The following is an 18,158-nucleotide window of genomic DNA, read 5'->3' as shown; positions in this document are numbered from 1 at the left end:
TGCAAATCAAGAAGCATGTGTCTGGTTGCCATAACAGGTTATTTTATTAATGGCCCGCTCACACATAAAGTTATTAATTTCATAACATTACAGTATAATGGATACGTTCACAAAAGTGTCTGAAATGTTAGGCAAACGCCAACATCACATTCAAACAGTGTAACACAATGGTTCTGTGTAAATATAAAAAGAAATCTCAACATAATATAAGATATGCATGCAGTATTGTCTGAGTGAATGAATTTATACAAAACAACTCTCAGATGACAGACGTGATGGTAATACTGAAAATCACTAACCCTGTAGGTCTACAAATATCATTGATTGAATCATTCATATAATCCAAATGTGTGCTAGATGTTGCTTTGGGGTCATAAAAATATAAACAAGAAAAGAAAAACAAAAAGCCTTTCCAAACGACGTTTCCCTCGTCAATAAAGCCTCAAGATTCCCACACAAGGTTTTCGATTGTTTAAACCACATTGTCAAGACAATAAAGTGCTTATTTAACAATCAACAGCCAGCTACCTAAATGCAAAGAGGCAGAAGGAGAAATTGTTTTTTAGGGACAGATCAGCTTAATAAAAACCTGTCACTTATCAATATCCCATAATGAAACTGCAGAAAAAACATTCAGGACAACAAGAAAAGAGCAGCAAGGAGAAAGACAAAAGACTCCTCCTAATATCCATTAACCATACATACTCAAAGTGAAAATATTCACATTGATCAGAGCTATTAAAAAGGCAAAAAATGTAAATGACAGATGACGTCCTTCAACATACTCTTGCGTCTAACAAGATCTACAACAGACAACAGTAGATAGAGAGGGAAGTGATACACTAATGTCGTATATTGATATAATAAAAAAAACACGAAAGCTTTCTGACTCTCCACGTTGAGTGTTCCTTGTCCATTTCAAATGGTAACAGCCAAGCATGTCTCCATTCTCTGTGGGCACGAGTGCATCACTGTGTGTGTATTTAAAAGTCACTGAGGATGGAGATGTCGGCAAATTCTTTGTGATACCGATGAGAATAGAGGGCCAGCAGGAACGCCCACTTCAAACTCATGAAGCTCCACACACATGACAGGTACAGACTGGCAGGATCTGTGAGGGCTGTAGACACACACACACACACACACACATTAAAAAGTAAGTGAAACAGTTGAAAAGAGTTAAAACAACCGTCCTCCTGAGTTTAATGTCCTGAAGACCACTTTCTCTTCATGTTACAAATACAATTTCAAAGCAAACATTCATGACTTCAGTGCTTCAGTATGGACCTCTACTCACATTCTTTGTGGGAGATGGCCACACCGAGGAAGGAGATGAACGCTACGATGGAAACCATGGAGAAAGTGACGCCTGTGACCAAGAAAAACTTCAGGCCCTTTAACCATGTTCTCCAAAAGTCCTGAAGGTACATTATGTGTGTGACCAGAGTCCATAATGCCAAAACACCTGGAGAAATACATGTATAAACACACAATGAGCCTTATGAAGTTCAAAGCACATACTAGTTTTGCATGTGACTAAATCTATGACTCTGCAATTTATTATTGCTTTGTCATATTCTGTGTTCCTGTTTGATTCTTTTGACAGCACTTGTTTGCTCTCAGTTCTGCATGTGATGTTAGATTTACAGAAGAGCATTTTGTGACACAACAAACCATAATCTCCCTGACCAACACAAACATATTTTCATTTTTTTAAACAGTGGTGTATGTGGGTAGGATGTTTACTAATCAACAGTTTTACTTGCCCTCATAAAAAACCCACATACTATAAATAATAGGTTAGTTCATGTGAAATATCAAGAAGTGACTGCAGTGTGACATGCTTTAGAATTCCTGTATAATTATTAGACATACTCTTGTGCATCCATTTAAAAAAGTTACTCTGAGGTCCTGTCAAAAACCTGTCATAAAAACCATGTAGGAGCACAGTTCAAGACATTTTGACGCAGAGAGTTTTTCTTTTTCCCGAAAATGCAAGTTAAAGGTGCTATATGTAATTTTTAGCGGCCTCTATCAGTGATGTTTCAGATTGCAACTGATTTTTACAACAGTGCTCGTGCGCTTGCACGTGCTCCAACACAAGAGCGATCACTCATGGAACGCGGCCACACTTTTTTCCACTCAGGTCAAAGTCTCATGGCCCTCCATCAGAATCCAAAGTTTCAAGAAGATCAGAGAAACTCAAAATTTCGACCCCCCAAAAAAACGACAGCGGTACCCCTTTCGTTTTTTTTTTTTTCCGGTGCGAAAAAATAAGTTTCTCCGGTCTTCTCCAAACTCTGGATTCTGATAGAGGGCAATGAGACTTAGACCTGAGTGCAAAAATGGAAGATCAGAGAAACTCAAAATTTCGACCCCCCCCCCAAAAAAAAAGACAGTGGTACCCCTTTCGGTTTTTTTTTCAGTGCGAAAAAATAAGTTTCTCCAATCTTTTCAAAACTCTGGATTCTGATAGAATCCAGAGTTTGGAGAAGATTGGAGAAACTAATTTTTTTCGCACCAAAAAAAAAAAAACGAAAGGGGTACCACTGTCGTTTTTTTGGAGGGGGTCGAAATTTTGAGTTTCTCTGATCTTCTTGAAACTCTGGATTCTGATAGAGGGCCATGAGACTTAGACCTGAGTGCAAAAATGGAGTCTCTAGGCCCTTCCAGAGTTGAGAGATTGAGATCCCACGTAGCATTTATGCCATTATAAAAATCTCAATATCTCAGCTCTGGAAGGGTCTAGAGCCTCAATTTTTGCACTCAGGTCTAAGTCTCATGGCCTTCTATCAGAATCCAGAGTTTCAAGAAGATCAGAGAACTCAAAATTTCGACCCCCCCAAAAAAAACGACAGTGGTACTTTCGTTTTTTTTTTTTTTCGGTGCGAAAAAATAAGTTTCTCCAATCTTCTCAAAACTCTGGATTCTGATAGAGGGCCATGAGAGTTAGACCTGAGTGCAAAAATTGAGTCTCTAGACCCTTCCAGAGCTGAGATATTGAGATCCCACGTAGCATTTATGCCATTATAAAAATATCAATATCTTAGCTCTGGAAAGGTCTAGAGCCTCAATTTTTGCACTCAGGTCTAAGTCTCATGGCCTTCTATCAGAATCCAGAGTTTCAAGAAGATCAGAGAACTCAAAATTTCGACCCCCCAAAAAAAACGACAGTGGTACCCCTTTCGTTTTTTTTTCGGTGCGAAAAAATAAGTTTCTCCAATCTTCTCAAAACTCTGGATTCTGATAGAGGACCATGAGACTTAGACCTGAGTGCAAAAATGGAGTCTCTAGGCCCTTCCAGAGCTGAGATATTGAGATCCCACGTAACATGTATGCCATTATAAAAATCTCAATATCTTAGCTCTGGAAGGGTCTAGAGCCTCAATTTTTGCACTCAGGTCTAAGTCTCATGGCCTCTATCAGAATCCAGAGTTTCAAGAAGATCAGAGAAACTCAAAATTTCGACCCCCCAAACAAAACGACAGTGGTACCCCTTTCGTTTTTTTTCGGTGCGAAAAAATACGTTTCTCCAATCTTCTCAAAACTCTGGATTCTGATAGAGGGCCATGAGAGTTAGACCTGAGTGCAAAAATTGAGTCTCTAGACCCTTCCAGAGCTGAGATATTGAGATCCCACGTAGCATTTATGCCATTATAAAAATATCAATATCTTAGCTCTGGAAGGGTCTAGAGCCTCAATTTTTGCACTCAGGTCTAAGTCTCATGGCCTTCTATCAGAATCCAGAGTTTCAAGAAGATCAGAGAACTCAAAATTTCGACCCCCCCAAAAAAACGACAGTGGTACCCCTTTCGGTTTTTTTTTCGGTGCGAAAAAATACGTTTCTCCAATCTTCTCAAAACTCTGGATTCTGATAGAGGGCCATGAGAGTTAGACCTGAGTGCAAAAATTGAGTCTCTAGACCCTTCCAGAGCTGAGATATTGAGATCCCACGTAACATTTATGCCATTATAAAAATATCAATATCTTAGCTCTGGAAGGGTCTAGAGCCTCAATTTTTGCACTCAGGTCTAAGTCTCATGGCCCTCTATCAGAATCCAGAGTTTTGAAAAGATTGGAGAAACTTATTTTTTTCACACTGAAAAAAAAAAAAAACGAAAGGGGTACCACTGTCGTTTTTTTGGAGGGGGGTCGAAATTTTGAGTTTCTCTGATCTTCTTAAAACTCTGGATTCTGATAGAGGGCCATGAGACTTAGACCTGAGTGCAAAAATGGAGTCTCTAGGCCCTTCCAGAGTTGAGAGATTGAGATCCCACGTAGCATTTATGCCATTATAAAAATCTCAATATCTCAGCTCTGGAAGGGTCTAGAGTAGGGCTGAAACGATTCCTCAAGTTATTCGAGTTACTCGATTACAAAAATTCCTCGAGGCAAAAAATCTGCCTCGAAGCCTCGTTAAATTCCTATGACGCGCACGCAGGGATCTGATTGTTTCACACGGACCGTTATTCAGGAAGCACACCATAGCGCATGATACATTTGACTTCATAAATGGCAGAGAATGTCTAAAGTTTGGGATCATTATATGTTTATAAAGGGAGACAACAAGATGCAATGTGTCTGCAAAGTGTACCTGGCAGGGCTGCCAACTCTCACGCATTCAGCGTGAGACTCGCGCAATTCGATTTCTCACGCTGAAGTGTCAATCCCTTCGGTCAAATGCCTGAAAGATGAGTTCGTCTATCTACCTGTTGAGCCATCGTGATCGACTAGTTTTACCGCCGCATATTAATTCGCAAGTTAAAATATGCTGTAATCTAGTGCGAGCGCGCATGCGAGACGTTGAGCTCCTAACCGCGGCTCGCGCAAGACGGCAGAGAGGTAAGCGAGCGCGTGCACCCATGTCTCTCTCACACGCCAGTCAGACCAATTGCGGCAATTCGTCATATGCTTAAACTTTTATGTAGCCACGCAACAAAAATTTCAGCATACATTCACCGGGACGTGATGCAGGAACAAATATTGTGAGACACACGGACACACACTCTGATGTTTGTCTTTGAGATTACAGTTGAAAAAGTCTGATTCTTATTTATAATTGTTTTATTTCCATTTATTTATTTATTTATAATTTGTACACATTTGTGTACCTGTTTGGGTTGATATTTTATATTAATTTATTTTTGCTTACAGGTGGGTAATTTGCAGAAGGTGCAATCCTTTTTTTGTAAAGTTGTATTAAGAAGACAAAACTAAGGCCAAATGGGCTTTACTATTTAAGTTTGTATTAAAAGTTTTACATGTTATGGGCTACATGTAACATGTTTTACAGTAAATTGTTTTAACTGTATTGTTATATAATTGTTGGCACTGGCACTTATAAACACTAAATGGGTAAAAATTGCAATAATTAGTTGTGGGGCCAAATGTTGCAGTTGAAATAAATACCTCTATTTTTTTTAAAGGAATAAAAGCCAAACACCTTATCATTTTCGTAATACATTATTTGTTTTGGTTGCTTAAAAATACACATAAACAAATTATCCGATTACTCGATCGATTAAGTGCTAGATTAATCGATTACAAAAAGAATCGATAGCTGCAGCCCTAGTCTAGAGCCTCAATTTTTGCACTCAGGTCTAAGTCTCATGGCCTTCTATCAGATACCAGAGTTTCAAGAAGATCAGAGAAACTCAAAATTTCGACCCCCCAAAAAAACGACAGTGGTACCCCTTTCGTTTTTTTTCGGTGCGAAAAAATAAGTTTCTCCAATCTTCTCAAAACTGTGGATTCTGATAGAGGACCATGAGACTTAGACCTGAGTGAAAAAAATGGAGTCTCTAGACCCTTCCAGAGCTGAGATATTGAGATCCCACGTAGCATTTATGCCATTATAAAAATCTCAATATCTTAGCTCTGGAAGGGTCTAGAGCCTCAATTTTTGCACTCAGGTCTAAGTCTCATGGCCTTCTATCAGAATCCAGAGTTTCAAGAAGATCAGAGAAACTCAAAATTTCGACCCCCCAAAAAAAACGACAGTGGTACCCCTTTCGTTTTTTTTCGGTGCGAAAAAATAAGTTTCTCCAATCTTCTCAAAACTCTGGATTCTGATAGAGGGCCATGAGACTTAGACCTGAGTGCAAAAATGGAGTCTCTAGACCCTTCCCGAGCTGAGATATTGAGATCCCACGTAGCATTTATGCCATTATAAAAATCTCAATATCTTAGCTCTGGAAGGGTCTAGAGCCTCAATTTTTGCACTCAGGTCTAAGTCTCATGGCCCTCTATCAGAAACCAGAGTTTCAAGAAGATCAGAGAAACTCAAAATTTCGACCCCCCAAAAAAACGACAGTGGTACCCCTTTCGTTTTTTTTCGGTGCGAAAAAATAAGTTTCTCCAATCTTCTCAAAACTCTGGATTCTGATAGAGGACCATGAGACTTAGACCTGAGTGCAAAAATGGAGTCTCTAGACCCTTCCAGAGCTGAGATATTGAGATCCCACGTAACATGTATGCCATTATAAAAATCTCAATATCTTAGCTCTGGAAGGGTCTAGAGCCTCAATTTTTGCACTCAGGTCTAAGTCTCATGGCCTCTATCAGAATCCAGAGTTTCAAGAAGATCAGAGAAACTCAAAATTTCGACCCCCCAAAAAAAACGACAGTGGTACCCCTTTCGTTTTTTTTCGGTGCGAAAAAATAAGTTTCTCCAATCTTCTCAAAACTCTGGATTCTGATAGAGGGCCATGAGAGTTAGACCTGAGTGCAAAAATTGAGTCTCTAGACCCTTCCAGAGCTGAGATATTGAGATCCCACGTAGCATTTATGCCATTATAAAAATATCAATATCTTAGCTCTGGAAGGGTCTAGAGCCTCAATTTTTGCACTCAGGTCTAAGTCGCATGGCCTTCTATCAGAATCCAGAGTTTCAAGAAGATCAGAGAACTCAAAATTTCGACCCCCCCAAAAAAACGACAGTGGTACCCCTTTCGGTTTTTTTTTCGGTGCGAAAAAATAAGTTTCTCCAATCTTCTCAAAACTCTGGATTCTGATAGAGGGCCATGAGAGTTAGACCTGAGTGCAAAAATTGAGTCTCTAGACCCTTCCAGAGCTGAGATATTGAGATCCCACGTAACATTTATGCCATTATAAAAATATCAATATCTTAGCTCTGGAAGGGTCTAGAGCCTCAATTTTTGCACTCAGGTCTAAGTCTCATGGCCCTCTATCAGAATCCAGAGTTTTGAAAAGATTGGAGAAACTTATTTTTTTCGCACTGAAAAAAAAAAAAACGAAAGGGGTACCACTGTCGTTTTTTTGGAGGGGGGTCGAAATTTTGAGTTTCTCTGATCTTCTTAAAACTCTGGATTCTGATAGAGGGCCATGAGACTTAGACCTGAGTGCAAAAATGGAGTCTCTAGGCCCTTCCAGAGTTGAGAGATTGAGATCCCACGTAGCATTTATGCCATTATAAAAATCTCAATATCTCAGCTCTGGAAGGGTCTAGAGTAGGGCTGAAACGATTCCTCAAGTTATTCGAGTTACTCGATTACAAAAATTCCTCGAGGCAAAAAATCTGCCTCGAAGCCTCGTTAAATTCCTATGACGCGCACGCAGGGATCTGATTGTTTCACACGGACCGTTATTCAGGAAGCACACCATAGCGCATGATACATTTGACTTCATAAATGGCAGAGAATGTCTAAAGTTTGGGATCATTATATGTTTATAAAGGGAGACAACAAGATGCAATGTGTCTGCAAAGTGTACCTGGCAGGGCTGCCAACTCTCACGCATTCAGCGTGAGACTCGCGCAATTCGATTTCTCACGCTGAAGTGTCAATCCCTTCGGTCAAATGCCTGAAAGATGAGTTCGTCTATCTACCTGTTGAGCCATCGTGATCGACTAGTTTTACCGCCGCATATTAATTCGCAAGTTAAAATATGCTGTAATCTAGTGCGAGCGCGCATGCGAGACGTTGAGCTCCTAACCGCGGCTCGCGCAAGACGGCAGAGAGGTAAGCGAGCGCGTGCACCCATGTCTCTCTCACACGCCAGTCAGACCAATTGCGGCAATTCGTCATATGCTTAAACTTTTATGTAGCCACGCAACAAAAATTTCAGCATACATTCACCGGGACGTGATGCAGGAACAAATATTGTGAGACACACGGACACACACTCTGATGTTTGTCTTTGAGATTACAGTTGAAAAAGTCTGATTCTTATTTATAATTGTTTTATTTCCATTTATTTATTTATTTATAATTTGTACACATTTGTGTACCTGTTTGGGTTGATATTTTATATTAATTTATTTTTGCTTACAGGTGGGTAATTTGCAGAAGGTGCAATCCTTTTTTTGTAAAGTTGTATTAAGAAGACAAAACTAAGGCCAAATGGGCTTTACTATTTAAGTTTGTATTAAAAGTTTTACATGTTATGGGCTACATGTAACATGTTTTACAGTAAATTGTTTTAACTGTATTGTTATATAATTGTTGGCACTGGCACTTATAAACACTAAATGGGTAAAAATTGCAATAATTAGTTGTGGGGCCAAATGTTGCAGTTGAAATAAATACCTCTATTTTTTTTAAAGGAATAAAAGCCAAACACCTTATCATTTTCGTAATACATTATTTGTTTTGGTTGCTTAAAAATACACATAAACAAATTATCCGATTACTCGATTAATCGATCGATTAAGTGCTAGATTAATCGATTACAAAAAGAATCGATAGCTGCAGCCCTAGTCTAGAGCCTCAATTTTTGCACTCAGGTCTAAGTCTCATGGCCTTCTATCAGATACCAGAGTTTCAAGAAGATCAGAGAAACTCAAAATTTCTACCCCCCAAAAAAACGACAGTGGTATCCCTTTCGTTTTTTTTCGGTGCGAAAAAATAAGTTTCTCCAATCTTCTCAAAACTGTGGATTCTGATAGAGGACCATGAGACTTAGACCTGAGTGAAAAAAATGGAGTCTCTAGACCCTTCCAGAGCTGAGATATTGAGATCCCACGTAGCATTTATGCCATTATAAAAATCTCAATATCTTAGCTCTGGAAGGGTCTAGAGCCTCAATTTTTGCACTCAGGTCTAAGTCTCATGGCCTTCTATCAGAATCCAGAGTTTCAAGAAGATCAGAGAAACTCAAAATTTCGACCCCCCAAAAAAAACGACAGTGGTACCCCTTTCGTTTTTTTTCGGTGCGAAAAAATAAGTTTCTCCAATCTTCTCAAAACTCTGGATTCTGATAGAGGGCCATGAGACTTAGACCTGAGTGCAAAAATGGAGTCTCTAGACCCTTCCCGAGCTGAGATATTGAGATCCCACGTAGCATTTATGCCATTATAAAAATCTCAATATCTTAGCTCTGGAAGGGTCTAGAGCCTCAATTTTTGCACTCAGGTCTAAGTCTCATGGCCCTCTATCAGAAACCAGAGTTTCAAGAAGATCAGAGAAACTCAAAATTTCGACCCCCCAAAAAAACGACAGTGGTACCCCTTTCGTTTTTTTTCGGTGCGAAAAAATAAGTTTCTCCAATCTTCTCAAAACTCTGGATTCTGATAGAGGACCATGAGACTTAGACCTGAGTGCAAAAATGGAGTCTCTAGACCCTTCCAGAGCTGAGATATTGAGATCCCACGTAACATGTATGCCATTATAAAAATCTCAATATCTTAGCTCTGGAAGGGTCTAGAGCCTCAATTTTTGCACTCAGGTCTAAGTCTCATGGCCTCTATCAGAATCCAGAGTTTCAAGAAGATCAGAGAAACTCAAAATTTCGACCCCCCAAAAAAAACGACAGTGGTACCCCTTTCGTTTTTTTTCGGTGCGAAAAAATAAGTTTCTCCAATCTTCTCAAAACTCTGGATTCTGATAGAGGCCATGAGACTTAGACCTGAGTGCAAAAATGGAGGCTCTAGACCCTTCCCGAGCTGAGATATTGAGATCCGACGTAGCATTTATGCTAGTGCTGTGAATCTTTGGGTAGACAGCGAATCGATTCGATTCCCGATTCATAGGTTTTCGATTCGATTCAAGAACGATTTTTGCAAATTCAGAACGATTCAATTCGATTCGATTCACATCCAAATTCGATGCGATTCGATTAATTCGATTCGATTCTTAATTTTTTATATGCATTATAGTATTATTTTAATGCTTCACCCAATGGGTCTTTGTCTGGGTTTGAATTAGCCTATACAGCGGCCTTCAGGGGTCAGATAGTGGGGATTTTGTCCATTGTTAATGTTAGTTCACGTTTGTTTTTAATTTTAATGAATATATTATTATAAGGCGAGGCAAGTTTATTTATATAGCACATTTCATACACAGTGGCAATTCAAAGTGCTTTACATGGAAGAAATTAAAATACTCAAAAGAAATCAGAATAATTAAAACGGTTTAGAATAAAAAAAATCATAATAATAAAAATAAAATACAGTAAATAATTAAAACAATTTAGAATAAAAAATAAAATGAAGTACAGTAATAGTCGGAAGAACAGTGGCACATACACTCACCGGCCACTTTATTAGGTACACCTGTCCAACTGCTCGTTAACACTTAATTTCTAAGCAGCCAATCACATGGCGGCAACTCAGTGCATTTAGGCATGTAGACATGGTCAAGACAATCTCCTGCAGTTCAAACCGAGCATATGGGGAAGAAAGGTGATTTCAGTGACTTTGAACGTGGCATGATTGTTGGTGCCAGAAGGGCTGGTCTGAGTATTTCAGAAACTGCTAATCTACTGGGATTTTCACGCACAACCATCTCTAGGGTTTACAGAGAATGGTCCGAAAAAGAAAAAACATCCAGTGAGCGGCAGTTCTGTGGGCGGAAATGCCTTGTTGATGCCAGAGGTCAGAGGAGAATGGCCAGACTGGTTCGAGCTGATAGAAGGGCAACAGTGACTCAAATAACCACCCGTTACAACCAAGGTGGGCAGAAGAGCATCTCTGAACGCACAGTACGTCGAACTTTGAGGCAGATGGGCTACAGCAGCAGAAGACCACACCGGGTGCCACTTCTTTCAGCTAAGAACAGGAAACTGAGGCTACAATTTGCACAAGCTCATCGAAATTGGACAATAGAAGATTGGAAAAACGTTGCCTGGTCTGATGAGTCTCGATTTCTGCTGCGACATTCGGATGGTAGGGTCAGAATTTGGCGTCTACAACATGAAAGCATGGATCCATCCTGCCTTGTATCAACGGTTCAGGCTGGTGGTGGTGGTGTCATGGTGTGGGGAATATTTTCTTGGCACTCTTTGGGCCCCTTGGTACCAATTGAGCATCGTTGCAACGCCACAGCCTACCTGAGTATTGTTGCTGACCATGTCCATCCCTTTATGACCACAATGTACCCAACTTCTGATGGCTACTTTCAGCAGGATAATGCGCCATGTCATAAAGCTGGAATCATCTCAGACTGGTTTCTTGAACATGACAATGAGTTCGCTGTACTCAAATGGCCTCCACAGTCACCAGATATCAATCCAATAGAGCATCTTTGGGATGTGGTGGAACGGGAGATTCGCATCATGGATGTGCAGCCAACAAATCTGCGGCAACTGTGTGATGCCATCATGTCAATATGGACCAAACTCCCTGAGGAATGCTTCCAGCACCTTGTTGAATCTATGCCACGAAGAATTGAAGCAGTTCTGAAGGCAAAAGGGGGTCCAACCCGTTACTAGCATGGGGTACCTAATAAAGTGGCCGGTGAGTGTATATAAAACAGTGGCACATTTATAAAAAAAATTCAATGGCCTACAAATTAGCATTTGTAGAAACCTACCTAAGTAGCCAATATTTAAAAAAAGGCTTTTAAAGTATTGCATTAAATGACTACATGCACAAATTAATGGAGACGTTTTCATTAGTTTCATTTTGCGTCCTCTCAGTGCACTCGTTAACATCTTTTCACTGGATTTTGCTTTGACCGACCGGGCTTCAGCGTGAGAAATCAGGGGTGTGTGAGCGCGTAAAACCAATCAAATGCGGATGTCTTATGACGGCCAATGCGTGAGGCAGCTTGTACCAGGAACACTTTAAGGTTGTGTTTATATATTTTAAACCACTGAATCGCTATAAAATCACGATTAATTCGATTCTTAGCCTTTTAAATCGATTATTCACGTAAATAAACGATTCACGATTCAAAATACATGTTTCAGGATCGATGCATATGCATCGTCAGAATTTATAATCGATGCATTGAGAAAACGAGTGAATCGTTACACCCCTAATTTATGCCATTATAAAAATCTCAATATCTCAGCTCTGGAAGGGTCTAGAGCCTCCATTTTTTGCACTCAGGTCAAAGTCTCATGGCCCTCTATCAGAATCCAGAGTTTCAAGAAGATCAGAGAAACTCAAAATTTCTACCCCCAAAAAAAAACGACAGTGGTACCCCTTTCGTTTTTTTTCGGTGCGAAAAAATAAGTTTCTCCAGTCTTCTCAAAACTCTGGATTCTGATAGAGGGCCATGAGACTTAGACCTGAGTGCAAAAATTGAGTCTCTAGACCCTTCCAGAGCTGAGATTTTGAGATCCCACGTAGCATTTATGCCATTATAGAAATCTCAATATCTCAGCTCTGGAAGGGTCTAGAGCCTCAATTTTTGCACTCAGGTCTAACTCTCATGGCCTTCTATCAGAATCCAGAGTTTCAAGAAGATCAGAGACACTCAAAATTTTGACCCCCCAAAAAAACGACAGTGGTACCCCTTTCGTTTTTTTTCGGTGCGAAAAAATAAGTTTCTCCAATCTTCTTGAAACTCTGGATTCTGATAGAGAGCCATGAGACTTAGACCTGAGTGCAAAAATGGAGTCTCTAGAAGACCCTTCCAGAGGTGAGATATTGAGATCCCACGTAGCATTTATGCCATTATAAAAATCTCAATATCTTAGCTCTGGAAGGGTCTAGAGCCTCCATCTTTGCACTCAGGTCTAAGTCTCATGGCCTTCTATCAGAATCCAGAGTTTTGAGAAGATTGGAGAAACTTTTTTTTTCGCACCGAAAAAAAAAATGAAAGGGGTACCACTGTCGTTTTTTTGGGGGGTCGAAATTTTGAGTTTCTCTGATCTTCTTGAAACTCTGGATTCTGATAGAGGGCCATGGGACTTAGACCTGAGTGCAAAAATTGAGGCTCTAGACCCTTCCAGAGCTAAGAATATCAGCGCGCGTTATTCGTCAGCGTTTTTCAACGCGTTTTTTGTGTTCACACCCAAGCGTTTTTCGCTGACGATGAGCCGAATGAACATGCAAATTCATTCCCTGACATTAGATGGCGTTTAATGTAAAACAGAAATGATAATAGAATACTATACTAGGGTGATCATATTCATGTCTCAATGTTTTATGACAGATAAAAAAACGAATGAAATAATGATAGAAATAATCTGTATTAGAAAAATAAATATCTAAATAACAAATAACTAAAAGAAATGCCCCCAAATGTAACAAAAAATAGCTCTCACAAACTTACAAAAACAAACTAACAAAATCTATTTATATCTTTAGTTTTCATTCTCTTTATCTTGTTTTAATTTCTTCCTCGTCCACCTTGTTTGCCCATCTATATTTTGCTGTAGAACTGATCTTTCCCAGCAGTTTTTTTTTTGAAAACCAGGACATTTTCATCACTTAAAAACAGCCAGGACAGGACGTGGAAACAGGACATGTGTAACGCAAAGTTGAGATGTTGCCCAGAGATAAAAACATAGCTGTTGTCGGATGAACAGGTGCACGAGAGACGAGAGTTGTCGTATTTCCCCGAGTTTAATAAAACCACTCAAACGTTACACTCGTAATCATACATGGGGATGGAGCGTGAAAAAAAAAACACAAACAATAGAAAAATAAAATAAAAGAAAGAATACAAAGAGTCGGCAGAGCGGTTATCTCCTCTCTTCACTTGTCAAAATCTAACTGACACTACGCACACTATATGCGCAGTTCTCATCTCAACTCAGATTTCTATAAAGCACAAAGTGACCGTTTTACACATGTCCCGGGAAAACAGGACTGTTGGTCACCCTATACTATACTATTATTACAGAAATACTAATATAAATGTTATCATATAGCTCTTTATGCTCAGAGACCAGCAGCTCAACATTCATCTTGCCCATAGGTAACTTATCTTATCTCTTCTACGCCGTATGTGTGTTCGGCAAGACCGTTTTGTGTTTGAGCGCCCCCAAGTTGTGTTTTACTGTAACTTCAGAAGTACCAGACACGGGAGCAAACCCGCCAATCTTGTTAGTCGGATAGGTTTTGACGCGGTGCGTCAAACCAAAAAAATGAACCCGAGGCGTTTTTTTAAAAATGACGCTTTTAAGCGTGGCGTTTTTCGCGTCGGTGTGAACACTCACATTGGCGCCCATTGTTTAGTCACGAGGCGTTAAACATCGACGAAGTTTCTCCAATCTTCTCCAAACTCTGGATTCTGATAGAGGGCCATGAGACTTAGACCTGAGTGCAAAAATGGAGGCTCTAGACCCTTCCAGAGCTAAGATATTGAGATTTTTATAATGGCATAAATGCTACTTGGGATCTCAATATCTCAGCTCTGAAAGGGCCTAGAGACTCCATTTTTGCACTCAGGTCTAACTCTCATGGCCCTCTATCAGAATCCAGAGTTTCACTAAGATCAGAGAAACTCAAAATTTCGACCCCCAAAAAAACAACAGTGGTACCCCTTTCGTTTTTTTTTTCGGTACGAAAAAATAAGTTTCTTCTCCAAACTCTGGATTCTGATAGAGGGCCATGAGACTTAGACCTGAGTGCAAAAATTGAGGCTCTAGACCCTTCCAGAGCTAAGATATTTAGATTTTTATAATGGCATAAATGCTACTTGGGATCTCAATATCTCAGCTCGGGAAGGGTCTAAAGACTCCATTTTTGCACTCAGGTCTAAGTCTCATGGCCCTCTATCAGAATCCAGAGTTTTGAGAAGATTGGAGAAACTTTTTTTTTCGCACCGAAAAAAAAAAATGAAAGGGGTACCACTGTCGTTTTTTTGGGGGGTCGAAATTTTGAGTTTCTCTGATCTTCTTGAAACTCTGGATTCTGATAGAGGGCCATGGGACTTAGACCTGAGTGCAAAAATTGAGGCTCTAGACCCTTCCAGAGCTAAGATATTGAGATTTTTATAATGGCATAAATGCTACGTGGGATCTCAATATCTCAGCTCGGGAAGGGCCTAGAGACTCCATTTTTTCACTCAGGTCTAACTCTCATGGCCCTCTATCAGAATCCAGAGTTTTGAGAAGATTGGAGAATCGTATTTTTTCCCACCGAAAAAAAAAAGTCGTTTTTTTTGGGTCGAAATTTTGAGTTTCTCTGATCTTCTTGAAACTCTGGATTCTGATAGAGGGCCATGAGACTTAGACCTGAGTGCAAAATGGATGCTCTAGACCCTTCCAGAGCTGAGATATTGAGATTTTTTTAATGGCATAAATGCTCCGTGCGATCTCAATATCTCAGCTCTGGAAGGGCCTAGAGACTCCATTTTTGCACTCAGGTCTAAGTCTTATGGCCCTCTATCAGAATCCAGAGTTTTGAGAAGATTGGAGAAACGTATTTTTTCGCACCAAAAACAAAAAAAACAAAAAACGACAGAAGCGTCGTGTGGGCGTTAGTGAAGCGCGGGTTTCGGCGCCGAGACTGTTGTTGTTGCGCTCAATTAAAGTGAAAGCACACTTTTGATGAACAAAATAAATATGATTTCATCCAAAAAGTGTCCAAAATGCACAGAATTTGGCTAGGCTATGTCAGAAAAGAAAATGAAGACTCAAAAATATTTATAGAAAATGTACCCATTTAAACTTGTTTTTATTATTTCCCAATCGTGTCCTTGCACATGGTCCACTTGTCCTGTTTAGCCTGGCTGAACTGTTGTGTGTGAGAGAGAAATATCTATATACTGCAAGCAAGGCTATATTTAAGTTTATTTTTATTTGTTATGTATATATTATTTTATTGCCATTACCTGTTTTCATAAAAAAGTTTAGTGTGCTAAATATATAAAAATTTTTTTAGTTGGTTATTGTATGTGAAAAGGAAATGGTTCTTCCATAACACTGCACTTTAGATGTGTGTGAATTTCCCACACCATGAGTAATTTATATAGTTCCATTTTATAGTGATTATCTGTTCAAAAATGTTCTATGCAAAATGTTCTATTAAAGAGAAGATAGAAAATAAATATTTGTGTGTGCTGTAAATGGTTTGAAAAAATGAAATCGGAATCGGCTAAAATCGGTATCGGCAGGTCAAACTCAAGGAAAATCGGCCTGGAAAACTGTAATTGGTGCATCTCTGACATTCCATATGACATTCTACTCTCAGAAGAAAACAATCAGAGTTATATTAAACAATGTCCTGGCCCTTCCAAGCTTTATATTGGCTGTAAATGGTTGTTTCTGTTTTGAAAGTCAATAAAAGTGCATCTATCCATGATACAAGTGCATCTATCCATCATAAAAGTGCATCTATCCATCATAAAAGTGCATCTATCCATAAAAAAAATTTATATAAAATATTTAAAATATTCATATTTAAGTTGCGCTTTAGATTTAAGTCAAATCCATATGTTCTTTTGGCCGGAAGCTATTTTACTTTATAAAGTTTTAAATATGGATATTTTTCTTACATCTCCATCTTCCTCATTACTCCACATAAAGTCAACATCTGAGATATTTTCATCAGCTATATGTTCAAGCACTTCAGAACTGTATATTCTGTTTCAAAAGTTTAAAAAATGTATCGGTACTGTGATATATATATTTTTTTTTATAAAAGAAATTTCAATCAGCATCACTGAAAATGTGACTTCAATAACAGGCTTTCAAACCTACTGTCCATTCTAATGGACAGACACATTTAAAAAAATCCTGATTTAAACCATGCAATTCTCCAGTCGATTTTTAACTTTAATTAGTTTAGTTAATTAATTATTTAGTTCACTTTAATTAACTTTAATTAATTAGTCCAATCTTTCTATTTTACAAACAAACTATGAAATACTGGCAAAAATATATACAAAATGTAAATACACCAAAGAAAATGTTGCTTGCTTCTGTGTTTGGAGTGAAGTGCTGCCATGCTTCTCTTCAATGTAGAGGTTTTTTTATATATATATAATTACTACATGCAGAGCTTTACTGGCATTTGATTGGATGACAAACGTCCAATCTCATGGACTGTATGCTTTAAACTAGGTGAAATGCTCCAGAAGTTAAAAAAGGGGGCTGACATGTGATGTCCATTGTAATGGACACAGGGTCTGAATGGGTTAAAAATCCATTACAAAACATACCAAAAACTATTTGAACACTGTCCTAGGCTAAACTAAACCTTATTATTTGCCAACCTAAACAACATTTTTTGGCATCCCAGGTGCGTTCAGCAACAGTTCATGATGCCCAATAATGCTATCTAGGTAGGCGGTTCACCTGCATTTGAGACACAGCCAAAGAAAATAGAATGTACCTGATAATCCACCCATCGCGGCTGTCCACGGCTGTTTATAGGCGATGTTCCACACTAGAAACGCCGAAAATCCCACCAACATCCCAACACAAGAGTAGCCCACGCTTACATACTTCTTATTGAATGCCATTCCTGTCGTCAAATATACATGAATAAGGAAAACATTATTGAAAAATCCCCCAAACAACAAAGAACTATCCAGTTACTAAAAATAGTTGTTCAGGAGCATCCGCTCTTCTGACCTGGAGACAGCGCTGATCCAGCTGCAGTAACAGCTAATGTTACTAGTACAGAATTGACATTGACCGGAGTTTTATGAACGACAGTAAGACCGCCTCAAACGACCAATCGACGTTCACTGTCATTTATTGCTCCATAACCCGCGCTGACTGCGTGTTATTGTTGTTGCTCTTCTCCGATGTACAGTGAAATCATGTGTCGCCGTCGATCTAGCAGAAAACAGCGACACCAACGGGTATGGATGAAAATGACACGTCTTTTAGACACTGACTTGACTGAAACTTTTATTTTGGAAAAAGTGTATATTTTCTTAAATGCGGTAGCTGTACTATTAAAAGTAGAAGTAATGGTGATATTAATATAACTAATAACATCTAGGACTAAGTAATCCCAGCTGTACTAGTTGTTGCTGCTGGTGGTAATATCTTGTATGTAGTTGCACTTTTAT

General features: G+C 39.1%; 1 protein-coding gene across 1 annotated transcript; it reads right to left on the bottom strand.

Moving 5' to 3' along the window:
* Positions 1-20: 20 nt before the first annotated feature.
* Positions 21-17,929, bottom strand: slc48a1b (solute carrier family 48 member 1b). The gene is made up of 4 exons (XM_039689445.2): positions 17,713-17,929; positions 17,471-17,602; positions 1,298-1,465; positions 21-1,120 (listed from the first exon to the last, which is right to left on the bottom strand). Exons 2-4 carry the CDS (start codon positions 17,598-17,600, stop codon positions 984-986), a joined length of 435 nt encoding a protein of 144 aa, XP_039545379.1. The 5' UTR covers positions 17,601-17,602; positions 17,713-17,929; the 3' UTR covers positions 21-983.
* Positions 17,930-18,158: the final 229 nt, after the last annotated feature.

Source organism: Pimephales promelas, chromosome 8 (genome assembly GCF_988280905.1).
Source record: "Pimephales promelas chromosome 8, fPimPro1.hap1.1, whole genome shotgun sequence".
Lineage (NCBI taxonomy): Eukaryota > Metazoa > Chordata > Actinopteri > Cypriniformes > Leuciscidae > Pimephales > Pimephales promelas.
Note: the sequence above shows the minus strand (reverse complement) of the source record. Positions and strands in the feature narration are given on the sequence as shown.

What these genes read in the sequence shown, in the direction of transcription:
- slc48a1b (XM_039689445.2), bottom strand. Translation starts at nt 17,600, where the DNA reads ATGGCATTCAATAAGAAGTATGTAAGCGTGGGCTACTCTTGTGTTGGG. An exon ending in CGCGATGGGTGGATTATCAG is followed by an intron (nt 1,466 to 17,470) that starts GTACATTCTATT and finishes GTATTTCTCCAG; the next exon opens with GTGTTTTGGCATTATGGACT. An exon ending in GGCCATCTCCCACAAAGAAT is followed by an intron (nt 1,121 to 1,297) that starts GTGAGTAGAGGT and finishes GTGTGTCTACAG; the next exon opens with CCCTCACAGATCCTGCCAGT.